Below are 19,004 nucleotides of genomic sequence, written 5' to 3' on the forward strand. Positions count from 1 at the left end.
CAAGTCATCAACTATTTAATGCATTGTTGGATTGATGTAGATGATCACTCCCTTACACTTCTCCTTTTCCACGAACAAAGATCCAAACAACCAGTGGATGGAATTGTTTAATGATTACACCTAAGATTAGGGTATTGAAAACCCTGCTCCATCAAGACACATTACTCATTGCTAAATATGTGTATGTTTGATTGCATATATGTTAAGCACAGAACCTACCTCTATTTCCAATTTTTTCTGATAGGCTTTCGTTCGTAGCCCCAATCCGAGCAATCCAAGACCAACAAACAGTAGCAAGACTGAAATAAATAGAACACAGAAAATGGTTTGCTGCAAATCTATTTGGGATAGAGGCAAAGAGGTGTTTTAAAATAAGGAGCACACTCAGCAAGAACGGTATTAGTTTCATTGGATTATAAAACAGATAGTGACCCAGACACCTAAGGCAAGATAAATAATTATGAAATCTGAAGAAATGTACATCATTTGCATCTTCCCAAAGTATCCATAAACAAGTGAAAATTCAAAAAAGAATCAGCAGAAGAGAACTATGAAAATAAACACATTGAAGCTCCATGTTTCTTCATCCCTTCTAGGCTGAACATTACCACTTTATCTTCTTCCTTATCACAGTCTGAGGTAGATAAATCTTCCATTGCCATATTAGGATACATGTTTTACTAGGCATAGAGCTCTGCTATCTAAGCATGTTTACCTTTACCTGTTACAACGCTATTTTGTTCTCCCCATGAAGTGTGATTTGGTTGCATCACCAGCAGAGCACAAGGCAATGCTGGACAAGGACTGCACCCCCAATGCACCTGTACTCCCCACCATGGCTACTGTGAACTACGATCCCTGCGTAGAGAGCATTGCCGTAGTCCAGTCGGCTGGATTTGAGGGACTGGGTGATGGTGAGTCTTGAGCTTTGGACTAGCCATTTCAACATCTTACGGGGCATGCGGAAAATGAAGAAGCAGGAGGAGGAGACAGAGTTGACCTGAATCATCATGGATAGCTTGTTGTCCAGAATGATGTCTTATTTCCTAGAGTGGTCAGTGGTGGTTGGAGTAGATACAAGTCCTAAAGGCCCCCAGGATGCATTCCTTGGGAAGCTTATCTTTCCAAAGATCAGTACCTCTGTCTTTTCTATGTTGTGCTTCAGGCAGTTGTCCTTCATCCAATTGACGACATCTGTCATGCAGTTGTAGATTTTGGTGTTGGTGGTGTCCTTTGAGAAGGAGAGGATGAGTTTTGTGTCATCAGCTTAGGATATGATGTTGAGTCCGTGGGTTATGATGATGCTTGCCAGAAGTGTCATATAAGCGTTCCAGTGGGTGGTGCTTAGAGAGGATCCTGGGGGTACTCCACAGATGATTTCCTTGGGTTCAGAAGTGAAGGGTTGAAGGCAGACTTTTAACGTTCTTCCAGTGAGAAAAGAGATGATCCATCTGAGAGTGACTCCTTGAAGCCTATGTTGTGCAGCCTTGTGATGAGTTTGTGGTGCGAGACCATATCGAAGGCTGCCAAGAGTTCTAGGAAGTTCAGAGCCAAACTCTCCCCTCAGTTGAGTAGGGCTCGGATGTCATCGGTAGCTGCTGTCTGGGCTGTCTCAGGGCTGTGGTTGCTACGGAATCTGGATTAGGAGAAGTCAAGGAGGTTCCGTTCTGGATGCGAGAACAGTTGTTGGTTGATGGCTTTTTCTAATACTTGGGCTAGGAGCGGGAGCAGGGAGATCGGTTGGTAGTTGTTGAATTCGCTGGGGTCTTCCAATGGTTTCTTTAGGAGGGCGTTGACTTCTGTGTCCTTCCAGTCCTCAGAGAAGGTAGCAGTGGCAATTGAGGTGTAGAACAAGGTGGTGAGTACATGCCTGATGCTAGCTTTGCCTAGGCTGAAGATGTGGTGATGACATGGGTCGGCCTCTGAGTGAACCGAGTTCATGATGGAGGCTGTGTCCTATGGTGCAAGCTGGTTCCATTTGGTTAGTTGCATGTCTGTGGTGGTAGAGGTTTTGTTGTGTTGCCGGAAGTAGTTGGTGGCCTTGGGCTGGGGTTTGACGTTTCTGTAGATGTTGGCGATCATGACATGAGAGAAGTTTGCAAGGTTGTTGCAGAGTTCCTGTGAGGGTGGTGCTGTTGTTTGTTGCATCTAAGGGGTTGGAGGATTCTTTGATTATGTTGAAGAGTTAGCTGCGGTGGGTGGCATTGGGCAAACTAGGGGTGGAGGTCTATGAGCTGGTAATGCTAAAGCGGATGATGGAGTGGTCCGTCCAGGTACGATGCGGTCACTGGAGGTGAAGATGAGGTCTAGCGTGTGGTCTGCGGTATGTGTGGGGTTATGGACGAGTTGGGTGAGTCCAATGTTGTTCATGCTGTCGAGGAGGTTGGTTGTGTTGATGTCATTGTGGTCATCAAAATGGAAGTTGAATTCGCAGAGGAAAATGTAGTTGTTGGAGTATCTGGCAAGGTGGGCGAGGAAGTTGGCGATGAAGTTGCCTGAAGGCAGCCCCTGATGAAGTTTTTGCTGTCTGTTTGGAGTTGGAAGTTGAGGTATTCCATGGTTGAGGTGATGCCTTCATTTGTGGTGGTGCATTGGATGGATTCCACCAGGCTTATTGATTTGGTCTAGGTGGGTGATCTTGTATCCTTGGGGTATTGCAATGGGGATGTCGGGCACAGAAGTGGGGTTGCACCAGGTCTTAGTGAGGAAGAGGATGTCAGGTGTGAGGGCAGAGATGAGGTCCCGAATCTTGGTGGTGTGTTTGCATGGTAAGTGCGTGTGGAGAAAGGTGCATGCGAGTTGAGTTAGTGATTTTGTTCAGGTGCTGTCTGTGCTGTGTTCAGGATGGGGCTGTTCGGTGGGCTGGTGTGTGTGCTGTGGCAGGTGAAGTGGCAGTGGGTGAGGGTGAAAGATCCTATTGTGGAGCGTGGGTAGGCATGGTAGTAGTGTTTGTTATAGTGTCCGGGGTCGAGGGAATAGAGCTTGGTGATAGTGTTTCTGCGGGGGCGTGAGAGCCATGGTGTGCAGACGGTCAAGCCTTTGGAACATATGCAGCATTTACACACTGTGGTCTGCATTAAGTAGGTCTTGGGGTGGAAGGGAAGAACAGTGAGCAGGAAAACCTGGGCAGCAAATCCCTGGCATCATCGGTGTCACTTAGTCAAACGGGAGCAACTGGATCAGGCTGGAGCAAGCATAAACTGGAGGGCAGAGGCAAGTGGCAGGCTAGGTGCTCCAGTGCTTATTAGTGCGGTTGAGCTGCGGCCTGCATTAAGTAGATCCTAGGGTGGGCGGGGATTCAGTTGGTGGGCAGAACAGTGAGCGGGAAAACCCAGGTAGAAAAATACCGGCAGTGGCGCTGTCACTTGGTCAAATGGCCGTAATGGCTAATGGGGAAACACAGTATCCAGAAGAACCTGGGAAGTCTTATATATTCTGTGTAGTTATGTAATGTCTTGTAGATTTCAATGTTTTTATTTGTGACACACTGCACCTATTGTGTATCTTGTACCCAATATTTTCTTGTGCATTCTTTTCATATGTGAAAACAACGGTCCTGTGTACTATTGTGAGCCAGCATGGTATATAAATATGAATATACCTCATTATTCATTAACGACTTCTGATGTCAATGACTTAATGTATGTATATATATATTTTTAGATTGATTAATCAGTTTAGATTTTTTACATAGAGGTGGACATTCCCAATTAAACAGGAAAGTGAGGATATAATAAAGAAATACCCTACAGAACCAACTGTTCTTCATACCACTTGGTCAATCGGCGGTGGCAACTGGATCAGGCTGGAACAAATGGAAACCGGAGGCCACAGGCAAGTGACCGGTTAGGTGCCCAAGTTCCTATCAGTTTCCACATGCCTCATTCCAGTTGATGCTAACTCAATTGTAGACTCTCTAGCCCCATCCATTTGGGCAATTCAGCCCCATGTGATAAGCAATGGAATCCACTTTCACAAGCATTTCACAACCTAACCGTAGCAAGGTACGGTTGTAGAACAGGGAAGGATATAATGCTTTGCTTGATTAACTCAACATTTTCCAGACATGATGAAGACTATTTAAATTCATTGTTTGGCTTCAATACATTTCTGAAACCTTCTGTAATGGTCCAAACAATTGTAATAAACTTCAAGTAAAACTCGCATAGACCTAAGAATGAGCAAAGCTGATCAGGGATGAGGAGCTTTAACAATTCCATCCACTGTCCCAGGTTTAGCTTTGACTCCCTCACTAGAGAGAACATGGCTGTGTTTTGTAATATACCTAGTACTTTTAAATGTAAATGTAAATGCCAGCATTTGTAAAGCGCACAGCTACCTCCAACGGAAGTGTCCCGGCGCTGTCCGTATACCGCTTAGGAACCCTTCCTGGCTTTTTCCCTGTGAAATGTCCACCCCTGGGCACCCCCAGGTGAAGCCAGGCATCCCAGCGCTTTTGGGGCCGTTGTTGAGATTAAGCAAGCTATTGCCCAGAGTTGCAGAGTGGGACCCATGATTAGAATAGGCACCAAGGCAAGAATTATCAGGTCCGAGGAAGTTGAGCCCAAGGCCCGCCGAGGCAGGTATTGAACCCTGGTCCCGAGCCAGACCTTTGCATAAGGGTCTGCCGCTCTAACCATTGAGCCACACTTCTCCACTTGATCATGGGCTGAACCATGCTCAGCCTTCGCCTCAGCAAACACTAAGATGTCATCCTGAAAAACAACCACATTAGTCTCACATTTTAACATTCTGGTCATTGCCTTGTGGAACACAGAGGCTGATGAGGCCAGTTCAAATGGCATTTGACAAAACTGAAAAATACCATCAGGTTTCACAAATGCACTAGAATGCTGGGAATCTACGTCAGGTTTCACCTGAAGATATGCAACCCGAAGATCGAAATATTGATGATGTGGACTGATCAACAGCTGGAATTATATGTTCTATGTTTGGCAGAGGAATATTCTCTACAGAGATGTCATTATTGAGAAAAGGTAAAATTATGCATATATGTAGATTCCCCGGTTTATTTTTAGCCAGACCAGTGGGGAAAGCCAGAGAGTGGCATCAACTGGTTCAGTTACAACATATTATTGCATTTTTGTGAGAATCTGGGGCAACTCCCCTCCTACACTATGTAGTATATCCTGTGGTATCTGTTTAACTGGAACACTTCCTTCTTTTACTTTGATGGTGTGGAAAAAAATCTTGATTTTTCTCACTTTCTATTTGGAAACATGACTTCATCTTTCTATCCCATTATTATAACTTTCTGTATTGACCAACAACACAGAGCATTTGTCCCCAGGGCTGATGACCATGCTAAAATCAGCTTGGTGCCAACACCCCAGCACACTGATTATCCTGTGAGCAACATACATATTTCCTTTTATGTTTTTGTCATGAAAACCATTTTCTGCCCGAAAATAACCAAGCAGATCATTATTCCTACCTTCAAATGCAGTGGTTAATACATCTGGAGGTAACAAAGTTGTCTTGGACCAATGTTTTTTATATTTTTCAACAGAAATAATGGTGATCTTTGAATCTCAATTCAGTAGTAGTTGTATGTCTACACCTTTGGTGAATATGAACACATGGGGATCCCTTTAACCTTTATTATTCTGAACACACCTTACTACCACAATCTCTATTGAGAGCACCAACTCCTTCAAATTACTTTTTACTGTGCTTATATCATCAGAGACCTCTTGATCTTGAACACCTTTGACAATAGCACACTTATCAAGTCTATAAAAATTACCAAATGCTCTACTTTATTACACCCCCCACTCCCCTGAGCTGTAGCAGGAAAGTTCTTAAAATTGGACATATGAGAAAAAGATCTACACCTATAACACTGTGCTCTGGCTGATAAGCATGCTGAACCTCTCCCTTTATTTCCACTGGTCAAGCATTTGGAATTGATTGATAGCATCTGCTTTAGCTAGGTACATGGTATTATAAGTGTTTTTTTAATTGCTCAGCGTCTTCTTGTGAACACTCAGCACGTTTGACAATATACACAGCTTCGTCCAAAGAAGGGTTTTTACAAGCAAGAAGCCTTTGCTCAACTTTTTAAAAATGACACTGGGACACAACATTATCATGAAAGTAGTTGTGATGTGAACCCTTTAAATTCACAATAGCATTAAAACGCTTTGATGCCGCAACAGAGGAATCGATGGACTCATTTGATCCTTGTACTCTCGTGGAAAATGTATGAAGGTGACCAAAGAAATGTACCTTTCCTTAATAATACATTTCAAGTTGTTGTACTGCAACTTGATATTCACTTAAAGCTTACGCCTCTGCCTATGTATGTTCAGTGAAGGGATTTTTACATGTTTTAACATTTTGACCGCCTACCCCTAGATATAAATACAAGAAATGTATTTTACCATCCGATTTGAACCCAAATAAGCATTACATGAGCAGCGGGACGGAGAGGGATGGGTTACAGCCTGCATAAGTCAACCTAGTCGAACTCACTAGAGCTGGCTTTTAAGAATACATCATTAGGAAGAAACAAGGCTTGGATAGACTACAGATGCCATAAAACTCACTCTACTACAAGAACTACTAGGGCTTGTAGACAAGGTGGCCCTGAACCAAACCTTTAGAGCAAGGTATACCACTGCAGTCTGAGCGGCTGAGAACATGCTGGAGACATTGAAGAGCTCTACTGGTTGGCAAGCCTACATTTCCTTCTCAACCTGCCTCTTGTTCACCATCCCTAGAGTTGTTTTGTGATTACCTTGGCACATGAACCACTGATGACAGGAGACTGAGGAATGTTGTGGAATTTCCACCCACTCCTTTCAACCTGTATCACTCTTTCTGCCCCTGAAAGGACTACTATAGGCCTCTGGTGTGTAGACCATTTTCTAGAACTGGCTGTCTGAACAGATTTTTATGCTATTGTGGTGTCAAGGTCTAGTGTCCACATATATCTCTCTAAGGTGCTCCTTTGTTGCTGGTGAGTATCATCAAAACTTGTTAGTTGCTACAGCACAGTAGGGGCTCCCACAACTGGAAAATCATAAGCAGATCCAGACAGTTATGAGTAAGGACCCCATAAACATTTTGACTACCTTCCTGGCCCTGCTTGACACCTTGCATTTGCACGTATTATGTTTATGATACGTATTTGTATCCATTCGTGTCTCTATCAATTTTGTAGTACATTGCCAAAGTGGTAAAATAAATGTCTGTTTGAAACTGAATGGATTAACAAACAATTGAGGCTAAAGGGATTGCTTTCAAGAGGAAACAATACTTAACAATGAAAATCGCCAAAGAAATATTCTAATCAATCATGCATTGTTTGAATACAACTATGTAAAGTTGCGAAAGCAAGCGTAGGAGTGTTACTATGGAACTGTTTCATTACTACTTCACTACCTGTGATATTCCGGAATTACAAGGAGCCTTCCTATTCCAAACATTTTAACATAATATTGCTCAAGTAGATTTACTTATAGTCTGTACTGTTTTTAAATGCCTTCAAACAAAAGGTTGGCTAGAATAGGACAGTCCGAAAAGATTGTCTGACACCTTCTTGTGGGCCATTGCCATTTCACTCTGAGGCCCTTTCTGCTTTATCCTTATGGCGAGTGTAGGTAGAAATAAATGTGATGCGTTCTTGTATCCTGTTGCACTCCATCTGGAGGGGGTAACTGAGCACCCTTGGTGCTTGATGTTTCAGTGGGATGTCAGATAGTCGTGGCACCAAGGTACCAGGTGATCATGATTGCAAAAGTTGGAGGAGAGTGTAAAAGAACTCCAGGGCTCAACAGATCAAGATAAATCACACAATATCAGTCCTCAATTGCACGTGGCTATGCATGTTTGCTTTTTTTCAGAGTTTTATATAGCCTGAACTAGACCCGAGACATCGGGTATCAGAGTGCCTTACATGCGCACCAGTTTCGTTACAGACGGACGCCTTCATTTTTGTTAGGCACAGGGTGTAGGGAAGTGGGTTTCTGTTGCAGTAACCCCACCACTTTTTGCTAACCCTGGGCAAAGCACTACGCTACGCTTGTGTAGTTTACGTAGTTTTCGCAACTGCGCACTACGCGAACTGCACGTAGCACAGTGCAAACATGCGTAGCGTAGCAGTCATTTTTTGCTTGCTCGCATCAAGTTGGCGACAGTGAGCAAGCAAAATGAGATCCTTGCGAGACTTTTTCCTTGTTCACGATCAGCAACATCAAGTTGCCGATAACGAGCATGGAAAATAAACATCCCAGCGAGATTCTCAACGCAGGGAGATCAGGTTTCTCATTGCGAGTGGTTGAGCATGCTCGCGAACGCTCGCGATGAGAAACTACCAGTCTGCGTTGAGAAAGCTGCAGCTCGAGTAAAAATCTACTTGAGCGGCAGAAAAGGTACAGCTCGCACTGTGCAAGATGCCGTTTTCAATGATTGCACACAGCCGGATGCTTGTCCGCACTGTGCAATCATTGAAAACGACATCTTGCACAGTGCAAACATGCTACTACGCAGTTAGCGTAGCCACGCGTAGCGCTACTTCGCGAACTACGCCCACCCCTACTTTTTGCCAGACTACTGATGCCCTTTGACTTGATACCAATCAGGTTCCAAGGGGCTGTGTTTTTCCCCAAAACTGACCCAATTGGCATCTCTGGCCACATGTCAATCCCTGGTAAATGGTACCACAGGTACCCAGGGCACTGTGACCAGAGAAGGTCTCTAAGGGCTGTAGCACTCATTGTGCCATCCTTAGAGGTCCTGTACCCTGACACTCACACACTGCCTTTGCAGGCTGCGTGTCTTGGTGCAGAACAAAGTGAAAAGTCGACATGGCAAACATCCCTGTGATCCATGCCCACAAAACACTGCCCTGGCCTACATCAGTCACCCCTCTAGCTGGGTGCCCTATGCCAGTGGTGAGGGTACAGGTGCATGAGCCCTGTACCCCTACAGTACCCAGGTCCATTCCTGGGCACTGTAAGTGTAGTGCTGCCATTAAGAGTATATTGTACTGGGAGTTTGTCATTACAAACTCCACAGCACCATAATGGCTGCACTGAAGACTGGGAAATTTGGTATTAAACTTCTCAGCACATTAAACCCACACTGATGCCAGTGTGGGATTTAATGTAAAATGCACAAGAGAGGGCATCTTAGAGATGCCCCCTGAAACTCGACCAACTCCCAGTGACTTGACTGAGTAGCTGCCTAGGCTCCGACCACCAGACATGTTACTGGACCCCTGGTTCGAGAGCTTGCTGCTCTCAGGGGCCTGAAACAATGCACATCCTGGGACGAGGTGACAAGCCTCTCTGAGGATGGGCAGGGTTCACGAAGGAGAAGCTTCAAAGGCATGCCGCCTTTGTGAGCCTCTCCAGACCATTTGCTGCTTACAGCAACTGGTCCCCACTGGTTCTACCCCCCACTTTGGGCGGGTGACCCGGCGGGAAAAACAAAGTGAGGAAGAGAGGTGTGCCCACATCTGCCAACTCCACCCCTAAGCACAACCTCGAGACCCCACCATCTTGGGATGGGGCAACCCAGACAACCAGGGACAGGCTCCTGCCCCCCTCCCACTGGATTGTGGCAGAATAGGGGATGTACCCACCCCAGGGAAGGGACCCATTGGTCCCTGCCCTTTACCTACCTGTAACACCCCTAAATGGCGTGCAGTGAATATGCAACCTTTTTTTTGTAATGTTATGCCCAGTAAATATATGTACCTAGTGGATGACGCTATGCATTAAACAGTCTGTAGTGCCACTTACACAGTTTAGTAGAATGATCAATGCTGGAGAAAGCTGATTTATGACTTTCTTTAGTCTGCAGAGCGCTGTCCAGGTACTTCCTTGGATGAAAACATGTTCCCAGTCCAATGAATAACATCATGATACCTGCAAAACATCATTTTGAAATATGAAATGTCGCCTGTCTTGTCATACAAGGATAAATAGCCACCAACAGTTTTGCAGCTAAAATCAGCAATATCCAATCAAGCTTCTCAGATCTGATCTGCATTGATAATCAGAAGGTCTCGATCAACAGATATCACTGACGCAACAGTGGAATATGCAGCTATAGTCTTAATACCACCTACTGTCCAGGGTCTCAGGTCCACATGGTGAGCGCTGGTGCTAACTTATGGAACACCTATGGCCACTAGCACGGGTATTTTCATGCACTGCTGCTGATATTGTGTTTTATAATGAATTGACATCAAGAAATGTGCTACTCAACTGGCCTTTCATATAAAGTTGTGTATTCCAGTGCTTGTATATGTCCCCAGAAAGCCCCCATCGGATCATAGAGTTTTGTGTTATGGCTTTGGTAAACTCTTATTTTATATTTTTTATTGCAAGGAACAAACTATATTGTATGGCTTTCTTATATGCCAGTATTTAAATAACCTGGGGTCAGAGGAGGATTCTTTCAGCCCCTCTGAATACAGAGATTATCCCTAACATCCTGGAAGTCGGAGGAAATAGTCAATCACATTTTTAGTGCTAAAGAGCAATTTGAATTATGGGGCATATTGATTATGAGACCCACAACACAGCGATACCCATCACCATTGGATCATTGATAACATAGGCAGAGCATTTCCACCCCTGCATACTCAATTTTGCAGAGTGCCTGAGGACCAACGGGCACAGATACAAAGTATACAGCTACACTAACGAAAAGAAGCCAAAGACAAAGGCGCTGGTCAGCGTCTGCATTGAAAAACTCAAAAATCCAATGATCAATCCTTGAAACAACAAGTGCCTTGATAGCTGCTAAGCTAAACATATATTCTTGGAACATTGCAGGTGCAAAATCTGGCCTACATATGACATCCTAGCACTACAAGAGACCTGGTTGTCAGGTCTATTCCAACTGCCGGGTTATACATTACATCAGGTGGATGTCAATAAAACAAGTCACATTGGATATATATAAATATATAAACACAAAACCTTCACCAGGTGACAAAGGCTGTTGCAAATATATATTGCTATTTCCAACTAGGTGCTGTTAGGTTGGCTTGCATCCTGAACGCTGGTGGTGCACATTGAAGCACTACCACTAGTGTTTTATAAATTACCATAAAACATTTCCCATCAAAGAAAAAGATGGCACTCTGGGATAGAAGCAGATCACCACTGTTTATTCCATCGGGTCAGCCCGGACAGGACGATTTCCGACTGTGCAACAGCCTTGTCACCTGGTAAAGGTTTTGTGGTTATATATATGTATATAAATATATAAAAGATTGATGTATTTACAACAAGATCTACAGCAGAGGCTGCTTGTCCCACTGTGACAACAACAGCATTGTCAAAAGCAAATGGAGGGAAAACGAACAAGAGAATCAACAATAAAACATTAAATACAGGGGGCCTGGCCAAGAGCGTCAAGATGGGGGTCGCACTTTATTAGTTCTTCGGACCCCTCCGTCATCCGCTCTTGCATCTGTTGCCATCGAGGAGCGCCTACCGTCCCATGCTGCTTACCTGTCTGTACTGAGTCCTGTGCCTCTTTCAGTGACGGTCTGTGTGACGCCCAGGCACAGCGAGAGGCCCCTGCAGAGACCTTGGCCTGGCGGCGCCCCAAGATGGCGGCTCCGCTTCCTGGCTCCTCGGCTGGTTCTCCAGCTCGGATCTCCTCCTGAAGTGCATGTAGTGCAGCAATTCCGGGGGTCCGGTGGCGCTGTCCCGGCCGGCGCTGGAGGCGCCGCTTTTCCCCCCTCCGAGGTAGTCCCCTTGCTCTTCGATCATTTCCTGGTAGCCCATCCTCCGCCCATCCTGTGGGCCGTGCCTTGTCCCTCTTCTTCACCAGACTGGTCTTTGACCTGTGGTACCACCCTCCACACATCCATGTGCGCCAACGCACTTGCATTCCTCCACGAGTGGGGCATGCGGGTGGAGGGTTTGGCTGTCGGTTGTGCGGCGGGGTGCCGTGGGGTAGGGCCCCCTTCCTCCCCCGTCATTCTCTGGACCCCCTTGCCTGTATGCCTGAACCCCACTTGGATCTCTTGCCTTGCTGGCCGGTAGTCATGGGGAGAGATAGGGTACCAAAGATCCCCGCCACCCAAATGAAGATGAACCGCTTCACAACCATGGACTCCGGGGCGGTTGGGAGCACCATGGACAGAGAAGTTCCCCACCAGACTTGTCCACTATTCTCCAAGCCATCCAGACCTCTCAGACGTCCGTGGAGGGTAAGATAGATGAAGTCCGGGTCAACATGACCCTCATCTGGCAGGACCTTCGTAACACCATGGCCCGGTTTCACAGAAACTGAATCCTGTATCTCCACCATGGAAGACGAGGTCGAGCAATGCAAGGAACAGGTCATCCGCCTCTGGTCCCACACCCAGGAGCTTCACCGGCGGGCTGAGGATTCTGAAAACAGGTCCTGTTATAATAAACTCCACCTGGTGGGATTTCCAGAGGGAGTGGAGCAGGTACAGGCGGCAGATTTTGCGGAACTCTGACTGTGCTCATGGATGCCCAAGAGTTCCCTCTCCTCCTGGTTTGCGATCGAATGAGCACATCGCTCACTGGCGCCCAGGCCGCCACCAGGACGGCCGCTCCGGCCAATCATCATGTGGATCCTCAACTTTAAAGACAGAGACTCCGTGCTGAGCGAAGCCCGTAAGCAACAACACCTAAAGTATGAAAACCGGACGGGACGATAATGATCTTCCCGGACTACACCCGTGAGGTACAGGGTCAACGCCGCTCATTCGGTGGTGTCAAGCAGAAATTGTGCTCTATCAATATTCAATACAGGCTCCTCTTACTGGCTCGCCTGAGAGTCGTGTTTGAAAATAAAATGCTCTTCTTTGACTCCCCTGATGCGGCCTGGACATGGGTGACGGAGGAGCGCACCCTGAAGCTTCCTGTTCACTCTCTGTCTCCTCCAGCTGGCGATGATGGTGCCGGTCGGCCTGCCCCGGCCCCTCGGCCACAACATAATCGATCACGCAGGCAACGGGGTCAGAGACAAGCATGATCGGACTCGACGTTAGGCTCCACTCACTCGTTGGCTTCTGGGGTGCACTCCGGGGACCGCCCTCCGCTGCGGCGTTCTGGTTCCTCGGGCCGTTCGGACCCTGGGAGTGCTTTATCCTGCCTGCTGCTGATGGATCACCCAGATACAGATCTATTGCGCAGCCCAACGCTTCTCACGGGCCCTGCTTGATTCTGCATTTGGACTACAGACGCAGCTGCTTCGGCGAATGGGGACTGTACCTTCGCCAACTACTAACTTTCTGTCCTGATGGACACTGTCATGTATATTGTGAGGAGGGGTCATCCACACTTCCCTATTCCCAGACGTTTTAATTTGGTCCCTTACTTTATATTGTTAGGGCGACAGATGCTTCTGTTCACAAAGTATAGGGAGGGGGAGGGAGGAGGGTTTGGGAGGGGGGACCCTTGTCCCAATTTGCTTTTGTTGTTCTGTTTGTTTATTGCACCAGCACACATTCCAAATTACGTGACAAACACACAAGGCGCGTTTCTGGGATTATTCTTTCGCAGGGTTTGTTGTTGTTTTTTTCTTTTATTTTGTTACACCAGCACTCACACAATGCTCTGCTTCACTTCCTGGAGGGATACATTGGGCCTTACCTTGGCACCCAGCCGAGCTTTCTGTCGACCCCTCTCATGGCCAAGCTTCCCTGTAGGATTTTACCCCGCCACTACGACCCTCTACCGCCATGACTGATACGACCATGCAAGGGGCTTCCCTCGGGGTAATGCCCTGGAACGTCAACGGCCTCTAGGACCACTTCAAATGCAAGGCTGTACTGCGATACGCACAAAGCTTTGGGGTAGAGGTTCTCCTGCTTCAAGAGACACACTTGATGGGCAATCACTGCCCCTTTCTGGCACATTACGAGTATGACAGGGTATGGCATTCGAGCTTCACCCGGGGCTCCAGTGGGGTGGCGATCCTGTTGAAATACTCGCTTCCCTTTGTGACCACACAGGTCATCCATGACTCTCAGGGCACCTCAATGGCCCTTTGCGGCACGCTGAATGGTAACCCCCTCAACTTCTACTCTCCCCCATCAATGCTAACGGCGACCCTAGCCAAATCCACCAAACTCCTGACCTGGCTGCCCTTGGGCTCCATTTTCCTCGGGTGACTTTAATGCAGTTTCTTCCCCTGACCTGGACACGATGGACCCCCCATCCCGTAATAGACTCACGCAAGCAAAACAGTTGATGGATTGGTCTGAATCGCTGGGCCTCTGCGACAAGTGGCGTGTCTGGCACCCACATACCAAACAGTTTATGCACACCTCAGGCGCTCATCACACGCAGGGGCGTCTCAACGTGATCTTTGTCCCTTCGACGGATTGTCTTACGTTTCAGGATGTCTCCATCCTCCCTAGGGGTATATCTGACCATTCCCCGGTGCTACTTAGCACGGGTCCCCCTCCCGGAGTTCCGGAGGGTGGTGGGACAGGAACTCAAGCAGTATTTCCTGATTGATGATGAGTCAGTATCTTCACCGGGCACCCTATGGGAGGAAAGCAAGGCCACGATCAGGGGGGTCGCCAAGCTCCTCTGGAGTTTGTCCGTAGCCAGAGTGTATGCATGGGGCGACAAATAAAAGGCTTGGTTCTCCACAGACTAGCCACCTATCCCAGGGCGAACCACATCATCCCCGAAATAATAGCCCAGGATGGATCGGTATGCCGCTCCCCAGGGGAGATGGCTCGCACCTTCGCTTCCGACTACCGCCAACTATACATGGCTAAAACCCCAACACTCTTGCTCTCTGGATTGCTAGTGGTTGGGAACGATTGTCTCCCTTGCCTGGATTCCACTGTCCAGGTGGAACTGGATCACCTCATCACTCAAGAGGAAATTGGGGAAGCTATAGCCCTGGCCTCCTCCGGCAAAACGCCGGGCCCGGATGGCCTTCCTCAAGAATTCTATGCTCTATATCAAGAAACCCTTGTTCCTTACCTCGTAAGTCTGTTCCGGGAGGCAGCTGAAAAGGGTCCCTTCCCTCCTGAGACAGACATGGCCACCATCGTGGTTCTTCTCAAATCTCAGCCACCCTCACCACGGTGTGTGGACTACCAACCCATTTCCCTTATCAACACGGACCTGAAACTGTTCCCATGGTCCTTACCCAGCGGCTCAAGCCCCACCTGTCTGTGTTGGTTCACCCAGACCAATGTGGGTTTATGCCCTCACATGGTACCCGGCACTGTCTCTGGAGCTTGCAACTGGCCGTAGCCTACCGCCAATTGCTCACCCCCTATTTAGCGGTCCTCCTTGTGGACTTCGAGAAAGCCTTTGATTCCGTGGACTTGGGTTTTTTGGAGGATGTCCTCACCACGATGGGCATTGGTCCCCACTTTCGGGGTCTGGTCAGTGTCCTGTACGCCCACCCGAGGGCGTGTGTCCTGGTTAATGGGGTCTTGTCGGAGTCCTTCTCTGTCTGCAGGAACGAGGCAGGGGTGTCCCCTTTTCCCCTGCTCTTCACTTTGGTGATTGAACCACTGGCGGCCCTGATACGGTCGGATGGGCGTGTGCAGGGCTGGGACTGGCCCAATGCGGAGGCTGCGCTCTTTATGCGGACAATGTCTTCATTTACCTAGCAGACCCTGCCCGGTCTGGCCTTCAATGCCTGCAAATTCTTCAATCTTTTAAACAGGCCTCTGGCCTCTGGCTGAACCCTGATAAGCCGTTCCTGGTCCCTCTCCACCTGCCTAGAAAATGCTATGAATGGCAGTCCACCATACTGCTCCGTCGCCATTCATTTAAGTATCTGTGGATATGGGTGACTCTGCTCAGTTGGGCCCTCAATGTCACTCCTCTAGTGAAGACGACTAAGACAGATCTCCAGGAATGGCAGACGTTGCCCTAAACCCTATTGGGAGAGTCACCCTATTTAAAATGATGATCCTCCGGTATGCACCTGTTACAACGCATTTTTTACAACGCACTACCACTACAACGCAGGCATTACAACGCATACCATTACAACGCATGGCGCTGGGGGGCGCTCTAGGATAAGAGGTAAGTTTAATTTACTATCCAACACCTTCCCTAGGGTCCACGGGGACTGGAGTTAGAATAGTAAATTATACTTACCACTATCCAGCACCCCAAAGCGCTATGCGTTGTAGTGGTATGCGTTGTGAATACCGCGTTGTAATGGTATGCGGAGTAAAAGTATGCGTTGTAACGTCATACATCCTGATCCTCCACAGGATCCTTTATGTTCTTCAAAATACCTCCCTCTGCTTCCCAAGGGCCTGATTTCAAGAACTGGATAGTATGGCCTCTAAGTTCCACTGGGGAAAAGGGAGGGCTCGCCTGGCTCTAAACATCGGTAGGGTTCCTTGATTTGATGGGGGCCTGGGGATGACCCATTTATACCTGTATTATCTAGCCACGCACCTGCTATCCATACACAACTGGTTCAATGGGGGCTGGTCTGACCCGGCCTATAGGCTTGAGCTAAGTGAATTGAGTCTGCCCAGAGTCCAATCTATGCTGTATGGGGATCCTATTCCGTCCCGACTGCCGGAGGTGACTCGCTCTGCGCTGTTGACCTGGCAGGCTGCACTGCGACACACTAAGTGGACACAAAAACTGACCCAGTGCACGCCCCTCTGGCAAGGCACCTGGCTCAGAGAGGTAAGTGGGCTACAGGGATTCCTTTCCTGGGACCCTATAGAGATCTCACAGTTGGGAGATGTGTGGGCAGGCGACCACATGCGTTCCTTTAAGGACCTCCAAAGCAGACACTCCCTGCATCAATCACAATTTTACAGATACCTACAACTGCAGCATGCTCTCAACGCACACCTCACAGTAGGCACGCGGCTCCCTGACCACAGCCCGCCTGAGGCACAGATCATGCTGGGAGACCTGGGGAAGGGTGGCCTCTCCCTCATTTATCGCACATTGGTCAATAACATTCCCGACCTAGCTAGATCGACTCCGCACTCAATGGGAGGAAAGGGTGGCCACACTGGAGGACGAAGACTGGTGCAATACTCTTATGGCTTTCCTTATGGCCTCCAGGACGGTTACCACCTCAACCAGGCTGTGTATGGTTCAACTATACTATTTGCATGCAGCTTACCTGACCCTGGCGCTCCTTTATCAGGCACATTTTAGCCCGACCCCAGCTTGCACTAGGTGTGGCTATGAACCAACTGACTTCTTGCATATGGTATGGACCTGCCCCCATCTGACATGGTTCTGGGGGGACATTGAGAGGAACCTCACGGAAATACTGGGGTGGGAAGTCCCACATGATCCACGTCACACAATTCTTGGCATTACTGATGGGCTAGATGGGTCCAGAAATGAAAAATAGTTTTTTACTATGGCAATGATAGTTGCTAAGAAGGATATACAGCCTGATTCATGAAGCAAAATTGCGCTCGCAATAGCTGCGAATATGCTATTGCGAGCGCAATTTACAAAATCGGTATTCACCACGAAATTTGCAAAATCGCAAACACTGATTAGCGAAATCGCTAAAAGAATCCCGGCAGTAGACCATTAGCGAATCAGAATTTGCGATAAACCACGGATTCTGCGAATAAAATAGCAATTTCGCAATACAATCGCAATCGGTAATCATGAAAAATCGCAAATAGCGAAAAAAAACAAAATCGCTGTTTGCGAGGCGCAATTTAAGGACAACCCAAAGCAGGTGGTAACCATCAAAGCCATTGAAATTTTTTTTTTAAATCCGTTGCCCAATCAGTAACAGGTGCAGGCCTGACCAAACACACTTAAGGAGATGCAGCATAATCATAAGGAGTCTCACAATGCCAGGACTCTACATGGTGGTCAGGCGGCGAAGGCTACAGCGAGCAGCACGGAGGAGACGCAGAATCCAGGACAGGATATTCCGCCAGCGGCTCACCCTGCTGGGCCAAACCAGAGAGCAAATATACGCCAAGTACCGCATGAATGGGCCAATGATCATCAAGCTAATTCAGGACCTTGACCCCCTGATGCAGCACCCAACAAGGCAGACCAATGCCGTGCCCACACATGTCCAGGTATTGTGTAGCCTGCACCTCCTGGCCTCCGGGAGCTTCCAGGGGATAGTTGCGGCTGCTGGGGGGATATCCCAGCCCACCATGTCCCGCTGCCTAGGGAGTTTCCTTGACGCAATGCTGACCCAGCTACACCACCACATCAAATTTCCCACCAGCAGACAGGATTTGGATGAGACCAAGCATCAATTCTACAATGTTGCGCATTTCCCACATGTGATAGGATGCATTGACTGTACCCACATCCACATCTGCCCACCAGCTGCAACGGAGTACATGTACCGCAATCACAAGTCCTACCACTCCCTCAACATCCAGATGGTCTGCAATGCTAAGACATACATCACGGACATAGTGGCACAGTACCCGGGGAGTACACATGACTCCTTCATATTCCGGCACTGCAGCCTCCACACACGACTGGCCAGGGGAGACTTTGGTGAAGGACACCTACTTGGTAAGTACACATTGCCCACAATGTTACACTGTGATGAAGTAGCTGCGCTGCACAGGCACTCACCCTCTGCTCCTCTCATTCAGGTGACAGTGGCTACGCCCTCCGTGAATACCTCCTCACCCCATACCTCAACCCTGCTACACCACAGCAACGGCGTTACAATGTAGCACACATACGCACAAGGAATTGCATTGAGAGGACATTTGGGCTACTGAAGAGCAGATTCCGCATACTGCACAAGACTGGTGGGGCCATGTACTACAGTCCTGATGTGTGCTGCTGCATTATGGCTGTGTGTGCAATACTACACAACATTGCTACCAAGCGCTGGATACCTGCAGAGATCTCTGGCAGTGAGTCGGAAGGGGACGACCGGCCACCTGCACATGTGCGTCATGCACGCGGGGAGAACCCAGCTGAAGGACACAGACGGCGTAACCACATCACAATGAACAATTTCTAGTGCACCCACTCCCCTCACCCAACAAATCACATTTGCATGCCAATGGA

General features: G+C 47.9%; 1 protein-coding gene across 1 annotated transcript in view; it reads right to left on the minus strand.

The window, feature by feature from the left end:
* Nucleotides 1-19,004, minus strand: part of CWH43 (cell wall biogenesis 43 C-terminal homolog) — a 433,217-nt gene that overhangs the window by 184,106 nt on the left and 230,107 nt on the right. The window contains exons 8-9 of the mRNA XM_086962659.1: nt 9,771-9,896; nt 220-299 (exon numbers count right to left, since the gene is read on the minus strand). Coding sequence (XP_086818785.1) covers nt 220-299; nt 9,771-9,896 — 206 coding nt within the window. The remainder of the gene's footprint in view (nt 1-219; nt 300-9,770; nt 9,897-19,004) is intronic.

This window comes from Lissotriton vulgaris, chromosome 3_1 (genome assembly GCF_964263255.1).
Source record: "Lissotriton vulgaris chromosome 3_1, aLisVul1.2, whole genome shotgun sequence".
Taxonomy (NCBI): domain Eukaryota; kingdom Metazoa; phylum Chordata; class Amphibia; order Caudata; family Salamandridae; genus Lissotriton; species Lissotriton vulgaris.